Genomic DNA, 10,207 nt, shown 5'->3' with positions numbered 1-10,207 from the left:
AACGTAAACAGTCTCGGTGTTGACAGACGGGACTCATTTTAATGCCTGACACAAGAAGTAACTTGGCTGAAGGATGACTGATGAAAAGTTAAACATGAGAGTTGAGTCCGCTGAGAGGTGAGTTTGATACAAGTTGTGACTGGAAAACCTAACGGTGAGCTAACACTGGCTAACGGGACGTAACGGTAGCAGCTCGTGGTCAGGACTCTGTCTACTACAGACTGTTATTCACCTTAATAGCGTTAGATAAATTAGCGCGAGCTAACGCTACTTGAACATATAATAGCTTGCTAAATTATGCTAGTTAATTAGCCAATTACGTCCTCTAATAAGAGCCGCTAAGTTGAGCTACAGGTAAACACTGGCTGACCTTACCGTAATGACAGCTAACGGTGCACTGCTGTGTGCTGTTTGCGCTTTTCTTTGGTTCACTTGTTGCATCCTCAACTAACTGTAGCTCCTGCTGCTTAAACGTAATCTCGATTAATCGCATCTGGTGCCGTTTTGTTTTTATGTCGTCTGTTTAAAGGTTGTTAGTTCTGCCAGGTTTAGATTTAACACATAAAAAAAAAACCCATGTCTGGTATAAATACAGTCATAATTTGCTGGGGAGGGCATCTGTAATGAACCATTCTGTCGTGTATGTATAAAGTATCGAATTATGTATTGGTAGGACTTCCTATAGACAAAGCACGCAGCTACTGACTCATATCTCTGCATAGAGAGGTTTCTTTTCAGAAAACACAGGTTTACAGGTGTGTTCAATGTGTTTGCTTTCCTAAAGAGTGCTGCCCTCTTTTTGTTTTCATCTGAATCCTCCCTCTAACAAAGATGACCAATACTGAAATCATCGCCTGCTCTCACCGTGCTGGAAACATTGCATTTCTTGCTACTAGAATCATCTTAAACATTTGAATATACCTGATCATTTTCTCCTATTCTCTCACACCCTCCACTGTCTCATCTCTCCAGTGACCTGGTGTGGTAACTGCATGCTGCATGTCTGATAACCACCCGTCACCCTCCCTCTCATTTCCATTGCATGCCCCCCCCCCTCTTTAGAAATGCATGCGTCTCACCGTTCCTTGCATGTTGTCCTGTGAGAGTGTCCTAATGAGGGACGACCGGGATAAACCTCTGGCACTGTCATCCAAGAAACCATGCCGGGGCCGGACGGACTACGGACAGGAGCTAGAGGGGCTGCGGGCTGACTGGGAATCAGACAAGAAGCGAGCACGGCGGGCCCGTGGACACCTCTCTGTGGAGCTTCGGCACCTGCGGGAAGAAGCGGAGAGGGAACAGCGGAAGGCTGTGAGGGAGCTGGCTGCCAGGCGAGGGTGCCAAAAGGACGGGCCCTCTAACAGACACCGGCGTCTGCTGGGTGAGGCGGTGAACATCAACGACGGTGGACGATGCGCGGAGATTAAGTCCACAGAGAAGGAGGTTTTCTACGGAGAAACGTATCGAAAGCTGGAGCATTTGCTGCTGACGCTGTACGAGAAGATAAGCGGCGAGCGGGCGGTCTATAAACTGCATTACAGGCAGGAGTCGGAGCTACAAAAGGCCGTCTTCCTCTGCCACCTGCTCGAGGCCCATGGGAGAGCGCTGCAGGGGAGGCAGAGAGCAGGACACCCCAGCTGCATTTTTAACAGTCTCTCAAGAAAGCCAACCCAGGAAGACGGCAGTAACTCCTGCCAGGCGAAGCCTCCCCTGACCTACTCCAGGGCCTTGCCACAGGCCAGACCCCAGACTGCCTCCCCCTCACCCAAGAAGAAAACCAAACCGGCTCGGAGAGAGCAGCCCTTCGGGAGGGCCCTCTGTGCAGCTGACCCCTGCACCGCCGCTGCAGTGGCGGACACCTGTCGGAGCGGCTCTCTGCAAATCTGTCACCCTGACGACGCTCCCCATGCCGGCCGGGACGAGCAGCCCCCCCACTGCGGCGAGTCCTCCGGGTCAGACGAGTCATCGCCCGCCAAATGCACGGACGGGAACATGGAGGTGAGCTATTTCAGATTAGCAAATTCCACACGTGGTTCCTAAATGAGGCGAGTGAGTAAAGTATTTAGCATCTCCTCTTATTCTTGTAACTCAGAAACTGCAGGCGTGTGCACTTCTGTGGCTTAGCTTCACACTCATCAATATAGGACAATCCTATATTCGAGCATATTAGTTTGCCTCAATCAAGTGAAGGCGGTGTGTAACTGTAAAATGATCCCCTCCTATTTGAACCAAGCTTAGCGTGTGGTCTAATTTTTAGGCACCAGAATATTTGTGAAGGCAGCAAGTGGTGCGAAGCCAGCAACGGAAAGATGGAGAATAAAACAACAACTGGTAGTAGCCTTTCCATGAGGAGTCTATTTTGTACTACACTCCAGTACAACCAAACAGAGAACCAAACACTAGCTACTGTTGCAGCCTTTTTTATTTGCCACTATGTTAAAAACCCTTTTCGTACCGCTGGCGTGAAATGCATGTTGATGTTGTGCATCATGCGGGCAGAGAGGAGGTCAGCACATGTGGCTGCGTCTGTTTATGCCTCTCGTTGGAGTGGCAGAAGTGTGTTTCCGTCTCTTAAATTTTGTATTCATGTTTTCATAGAGAGGAAATTGAATAATTAATCAAAGCCCCCGACCGCGTCGACACAGCGGGGCCCGCTCGCCGAGCCTCATATTTCTTGCACGGTCCTGCTCATGCATCGGCCTTGTTATCGCTGTCAATATTTTAACGGCGTTCAAATGGGAATCCCCTTCAAAACGAGAATGGACTCGTGCCTCTTTCAATTATTCATGTCCTGTTGTCGATCGTCTGTCAACTGTTGTTCACTTCAGTATATTTGTTTACAACACAAACGTGCATTTTTTTCATTCCAGTCTGCCACCTTTTTTAGGGATTTTCTAAATAACCTGTTTGTTTTATGACAGGTTAATTTAAGGTATTTAAGGTTAAATGGGATACTGATTTGTATATGAAAAATTGTGCATATGCAATTCACTCAGAGAAATATTCTTATCATAAAACAATTGAAAGTGCGGCTTATAAAGGCAAATGTAGCCGTGAGGATAGAGTCCTACATTTGTATTTAGGCTCTACCGACATGTTTCTGGTATATTTGATGTGTAAATAGATAATAGGCGTTGGTGATTTTCTTAACTACTATTTGATACGATGCTAATTTGCTTGAATCTGAAATAATATCCTCAAGAAATCCAAAGTCAGTTTGGATGAAACAAAGAAAATGACGTATTTGTGTTGTTTGATATGATACAACGCAGTCAGACTCGGTGCATCACGACTTTGTTTGTCTCTTCGGTCTCCAGACGGGGAGACGTTGTCAAAATATGTCAGAGTGATGATAGGATGTCAATACCACTGAGCCATGATGGATCCGGCTGCAGCTCATTGCTGTGCAGAGCGTAGCGCTGTTTGACATGCGTTTGGTTTTGCTGACTGGAAGCGTTCCTTTGTTTCATATTCACTGTATGTCTGCTGTATTCAACGTGGGATAAGTCCACAACAGTAATCTCCAAAAAAAAATGTGGTTCTCTAATTGGGAACAGAGGTGCTGACAGGAAAACAAGCGACAGAATTGTTTTGTTATTGTTGCAGAATAGAAGTGGTGTTGGGTTCACGTCAGCAGGGTTGGATCCAGTCTTTGGGCTACTAAAGCCGAGGTCTTGTCAGCACGCTGTAATTAATAAGGGAATAAACTGAAGCTGTAACATGCAGCGTAAGAAGCTCATTTCCCTGGGCGGGACCTGTCTGGCCGAGGCTCTTCATTGTTACATTTTTCTGTCTGAAAATGAACCCTTTCTCCTTGTGTGAGTGCGTATCAGTATGGGGATGATAGGACGTCATTTTAATGTTCAGAGTGAGCTCATTGTAAACGTTGACTGCACTGGTAGTGTCCCAGAAAACTGCCACTTGCACAACAAAAAAAAGAAAGAAAGAAAATGAAGGCGCAACGTCTATTTTTAACTTTGCTGCACCCGGCCGTGGGTTTTCCAACAATGACCTTTTTAAAAAGGAACACAAGGTAGACCGGTGCCTTTTCATCAAAGCAGCCCCGCTCTAAAGCTGCAGCAAGCCTGGTGTCTGCAGCAAAGCAGCCACAAAGTGTTCAAGTGCATTGTGACCCGCTGTACAGCAGATGACAACAGGCCTGTGTATGCAAAGTATATTAGCAGTGGGCGATTAAAAATAACATCTTAGACTATATGTGATTTTATATTTTGAAAGTGCATCACATACATTTCAAGCAAAAAGTCTAAAAATGTCATTGATAAACTGTTCATACATTTGCAACATGCCCGCAATGGGTTCAAAGATCCAAATATATAGTATCCAGTTCAAACAGTACAGCAAACTATTGCCTTATAATATATATTGTGTCCAATCCTTAGTGTGTAAACAATAATAATCCTAAAAATAGCGAGCAGTTGCTGCAAACACGACAGCAGCAAGTCCACTCTTGTGAACATGTCGTGGCAATTTTCCGCCCGAGTCGATGATTGATGGTTGAAGTTTGTCCAACTTGTCACCAGGGATGCACTGATCCAGTATCTGCACCAAACACTCACCGTATTAAGTGGATTGGGTTATTAAAGAACAGTTTCTTTGTCAACGTCATTAAAGCTGCATACATTCTGCCACAGCGACGCCTGGCCTCATGTGACCTCCCATGAAGGCGATCCCAGTGAGTAGTTTGCGGTGTGAACACACACGTTTTAAACGTGGGTACATGCGTGTCCTCTACTTTCAGCTTGTTGAGGTTGGAGTAGTTTATTTCATTCTGTTTCTTTAGTTCACTGTTCTGCTTACACGCCTGTTGTAAGATAAGCAACTGCCACAGTGATATTGGGATCATGACATAGTATACCCAAATAGAATGGTACGGCTTTGTGCTTTTTAAACGGTGCATAGTTTGTCAGGGCTGAGTGAGGAATTAACCGGACGGCATCCCAAATAAGTCAACAAACCCCCTCCCAGCCCGTGTTCAGGCCGCTGCTTAAAGAGATTCATTAAGCTGCTTCTCCTCATTTGATAGACAATGAGGTGGAGTACTTGATATTAGCTTTTATAAGTGGGCAGTACGGCTAAATTACGGCTTTTGCACTAGACATACTGCTTTACATGTTGTTTTTTATGTCCGTGTCCAAAGCTAAATCACTAACACAAAAGTAGCATTCACTAGCTCGTAGACGTCTTATTTGTTTCTCTAGTGCACAACTGCAGTAAAACATCCGAATTAGTCCGGACAGGACACACTTGTTCCCCTGCAGCCTCCCCGTGTGTGTGTGTGTGTGTGTGTGTGTGTGTGTGTGTGTGTGTGTGTGTGTGTGTGTGTGTGTGTGTGTGTGTGTGTGTGTGTGTGTGTGTGTGTGTGTGTGTGTGTGTGTCCTATTGATTGTTCAAGAGGGAGCCAACATCATTCCAGCGTCATCTCCATGGAAACGAGCTCTGGGCCACGGTAATGATTGGGCCCCGTCTCAAAGCCTGCCTTTTTGTGATAGGACGACGGAAGCAGTCCTCCCCACCCCCCCTCCTCTCAGCGACACTCGCCGTCTTACACACACACACACACACCCACACACACACACACACACATTTTTCCCTCCGTCCTCTTTCTTCACCTATACGGCGCCGTAACCAAGAAGGGATTAAACAGCCCGTCGAGCCGTATTGCATCTGGATGAAATGCTTTTTGACACGGCGGCGTCAACGAGGACGGACTCGCAGCTGGAGAGTCGACACGCCACCCACATCTCAGCCTCCCTGAGAGAACGGGGACTGGAGTGGAGACCTGTTAGTTAGATCCTTCTCTTGTTGTTTTTTTTATCTCCTTCGTCGCACGTCTCTTCTTGTTTGCTATCGCAGTCGGGGCCTCCATGCGCTGTTGCAGCGTTACGTAGGTTAAGTGGACTGGTGTGTCTTTTTCCTTTTTCTGGACAAATACTTATGACAAACCCCCCCCCCCCCGTCAGACGACAGAGCGGTGCGGCTATGGAGAAACAAGCAGGACTCTGGATCTCAATGCCACACTGTGATGAATACTAACCACGGGATGCTCAAGAATGCTAGCAGGAGGATGACACTCATTGAGGCCGAAAATATGTGAGATCCCTTTGGAGCTGACTGTTCTCATTTTGGAAAACGTCACAGCGCCGAGAGGGAGGAGGTTCTTTACAACTCCTGATTTAACTGTCACTGCTTTTGTCTCGGATATGGCACACGGACTCTTTCTCAAACCGATTGTTGGCAAGGAACTTCACGGTTTTTGTCATCTTAAACTCCCCACTTTATAGGGGTTTGCAAATTGAAGTCTTGGTGTTGAGTTACCATCAGGTATGGCAAGAACAGTCCTTTGCTCGGTTCCAGACACTTCACCACAGCTGTTAATGAAACCCTCCTGCTGGTGAACCGCTGGAGAAAGGGAGGACGGTGGCGTCTTTCATCATTGTGAAGTCGGACCTGCCACAGCTTGATTTCGCGTAGTTCTCCTCCAGCAGATGAAAAGCCTGCCATGGCTCGGTCTTGGCCGGGCTCCTCGTTCAGCCACACTGATCCCACCTGCGCCGTTTGACTTTGACAGACAGTGATGTATGACCTGTGCACCCGGCCTGAGCAGCCAGAGTCTGCGCCGGCACACGCAGAGATGGAGGGCCGCGAGGTGGCCGAGGCTCCCGGGCGACAGCAGCAGGAGTCGAGGGGGTCGGAGGAGCGGGACGATGAGCAACACGGGCTCCTGGACAAGGCAATCCCAGCCACGGCTAATATCACTTCGACGTCACTGTTGGGGAAAAGGCACCACTCGCTTTACGCCAACCTCAATGGTTTTGAAGCGGAAGGCATTCGCAAGGTGAGTTCGGAACAGTTGTTGAGTCTGCAAGTACCTTTCCTGATGGTTGGCATTAAAAGGTTTTGGGGCCTGCAGACATGCGAGAGTAGAAAACATTTTGATGGCAGATTTTCTCAAACCATGGCTTTTGGTTCTCACATTGCAGACTTTAACTTTCTTGTCCGGTTGAAATATAAAAAGCAGAAGAATTACAGGATTTTACAGAATATGTCGGACACTGTTACATGCCAGAACAGGTGGTTGGATCATCATTTGTGTTGGATCACAGTGATGTTACACTGAACCTGTGTGCAGCACATTTTCTCAACACTTAATCTGGGACAGTGCTGTATCTGCTGTAGTAGAAACAGAGGGCTGGGAGGTATTCTGCTGACCTGTTGTGATCTTGTCCATAATTTCACACCTCTGCACATCCTGTTAGCACAGAAGATCCACTTAATGGCAGCCAATTGCAAATCAATAGGAAACCAGATTTCTATGTATCTGATGGCTGCTCATAATATACATGCCAGTACAATGAGGGACATCACTGCAAGGAACTATCAGAATAACTTACATTACTCCTTCCAACTAACAAAATAGATATTTTTAATGTACCAGTTAAAAAACGTTGTTTTTAACATCTGGAATATTTGCTTGTGAGAGGTTCAGCTGCACTAAATACAGTTGGTAGATACAGTATACAAGTGAAGTAAAAGTGTCTGTTTAGTTAAAACAGGGAGTATAATGTCTCCATCCTAGTGAAGATGAACTGAATCTACTTATGCCATGTTGAGCTGCCGCTCAGTAACCATCCACATACACTGTACATGTGCTGTTATGTTGGCCTGTCACGGTAATTACATAATCGACTTATCAAACAATGTATAGGCATGCCCTCGATCATTTTTGCAATATGGACTCATCGCACCTTATTTATGGACCGCAATATTAATTTTTACGTTATTGAATTATTGTACGATATATATGGACATGACCTTGATCATTTTTACGTTATCGACTTAGCATACGATATTTGGACGTAACCCTGATAACATTTACATTATCGATGTATCGTACGATATATATGGACATGACCCCGATAACATTTACATTATCGATGTATCGTACGATATATATGGACGTAACCCCGATAACATTTACATTATCGATGTATCGTACGATATATATGGACATGACCCCGATAACATTTACATTATCGACGCATCGTACGATATATATATGGACATGACCCGATAACATTTACATTATTGACGTATCGTACGATATATATATGGACATGACCCCGATAACATTTACATTATCGACGCATCGTACGATATATATGGACATGACCCCGATAACATTTACATTATCGACGTATCGTACGATATATATATGGACATGACCCCGATAACATTTACATTATCGACGCATCGTACGATATATATAGACATGACCCGATAACATTTACATTATCGACGTATCGTACGATATATATGGACATGACCTCGATACGTTTTACGTCAGCGACTTATCGTACAGCATATATGGACATGACCTCAATCAAGTTTGCTGATCTTGATTTTGCCCGCTGTGTTTGACTGAAGAATATCACCAACACTTTAGCCAACATGATGCCAAAATAAACAGCAGAGATTCTGTGCCTAAACAAATGACCAGGAAAATCTACACTGAGACACATTTTGTTGTCACTTCTGGTTGTGCTGTTTCTGTCACCTCATCTGTACTTGCGTTATTATGCTATTATATTATCATTATATCAATGGCATAACATTGTCTGTAAATGTTATTGCATTTTTTTCTGTGAGAACATATCGTCCAGCAAAAGTAGTTATCGTGACGGGCCTACATTTGTGTTTCTCCACACCATCATATTTTAATATTAGATTATGTTTATTCTCAGCTGAATTTAGGGTTAGCTCATTAGTTCGTTAGACTCTTGTTTGGAAAGGAATGCTAGCTAGACGGTTATCATTTTTCTGCCATATATTCCCTATACTAGCACTACAGTGCTTTCCATCACCAGTTCTTTCATGAACCCTCAGTACTTTTTTCTCCTTTGTTCGAAGGATTGAATGTATCTTTGGTTGAGGCACAGTTTCATCCCTTAAATAAGGTAGTTTCCTGTGTGCAACATTGCCTGCTCTCTTCCCCACCCCCGCCACTTCATTACCCAATCATTAAACAATGGCAGCGTAGTAAAAACCCCTAATGAACTGTCAACACACAACATGGGAGAGGATCCTTGGCCACAGAAGCTGAGAGGGAGCATCAAATGATGCAGAATAGATGATTTGGTTATTTCAGACCAGTGGGGGTTGGCAGGGTCCTGTCACTCTTAGATTATTGTTCATAATCACGCCATTATTTGCAATGGGGGTACTTTTTGTTTTCCCTTTGTCTTATATTCCACCCATAATGGATGGCTCTGTGTACGGCAAGACACATTTTTATAAGACCATAATAAACCTCTGTAGTTCTTAGAGAGGAAAACATTGATGCAAGATGCAGAGCAGGTATTGTACAGCAGAAGGAAAGTGGGTGAAACTGTAGCTGGCAAATGGCATCATGTTCAGCAACCCCCCTATAAATGGAGTATATAGAAAGATGGCTGCTTTCACAGTGTAGGTTGATGTTAATCATCAGATCTCAACGATCCAGTGTGGCTCGGCCCACACAGCAGAACGTTAATCCATGCATTGTATTCCACAGAAAGCTGGTCAAGTTTTGGTTCCGTGTATCGACTAAACGTTTGATGATGAAAAATATAAATGTATCCTGATATCTACTGAAAATATCAGTCTTCTGAAACGTTTAGTGGAAATGTGTGTTCATGGATTGTCCACAAAGGTGGATACGTTGGTAATAGATTTGTATACCATAGACAAACTTTATAATAATGTTGGCAGACCTTTTAAGTAGATGCTACGTTATTGACCTAGAATACAAGAGGGCACTGGGGTGCTTGTTTCAGACTCAGCTGGAACCACAGTGGTTTTTAATCAAACCACTTTTTATTTGCTTTTATCTTGATTCTCATTCATTCAGTCCACTTTCTTTTGCTGTGGCTCATGTGACGAACAGACCTACTCTGTTAGTCTGTGAGCGCAAATTACACAAAGCAGTTGTCAGTCTCTCCGCTTGGAGTCTCTGAAGGCTAATGAGCTTGTTGTCTGTGTGGTCCTCTGTGATCCCAACTCTTCCACACCTGTCTGGATAGCATATGGCTGACGCTTGACGGGTTTACGCAGTTCAACATGGAGCTACCAAGAGATGAAGCACAAACAAAACCCTATTTCTCCTCAATAGTGCCCCGAAAGAGCTATTGCAGTGAAGTGTTGGTACCTT

At 44.8% G+C, this 10,207-nt stretch overlaps 1 protein-coding gene across 1 annotated transcript in view; it reads left to right on the top strand.

Annotated features, from left to right (window-relative positions):
• Positions 1-1,113: 1,113 nt before the first annotated feature.
• The window catches only part of tspoap1 (TSPO associated protein 1), a gene marked incomplete at its 5' end in the record, with an annotated part of 54,526 nt that continues 45,432 nt past the window's right edge, over positions 1,114-10,207 (top strand). Inside the window, 2 exons of the mRNA XM_079171161.1 lie at positions 1,114-1,998; positions 6,590-6,856. Of these exons, the coding sequence (XP_079027287.1) occupies positions 1,114-1,998; positions 6,590-6,856 (1,152 nt within the window). The remainder of the gene's footprint in view (positions 1,999-6,589; positions 6,857-10,207) is intronic.

Source organism: Pholis gunnellus (assembly GCF_910591455.1).
Source record: "Pholis gunnellus genome assembly, chromosome: 13".
NCBI lineage: Eukaryota > Metazoa > Chordata > Actinopteri > Perciformes > Pholidae > Pholis > Pholis gunnellus.
This window is presented reverse-complemented; position numbering and strand designations above follow the sequence as displayed.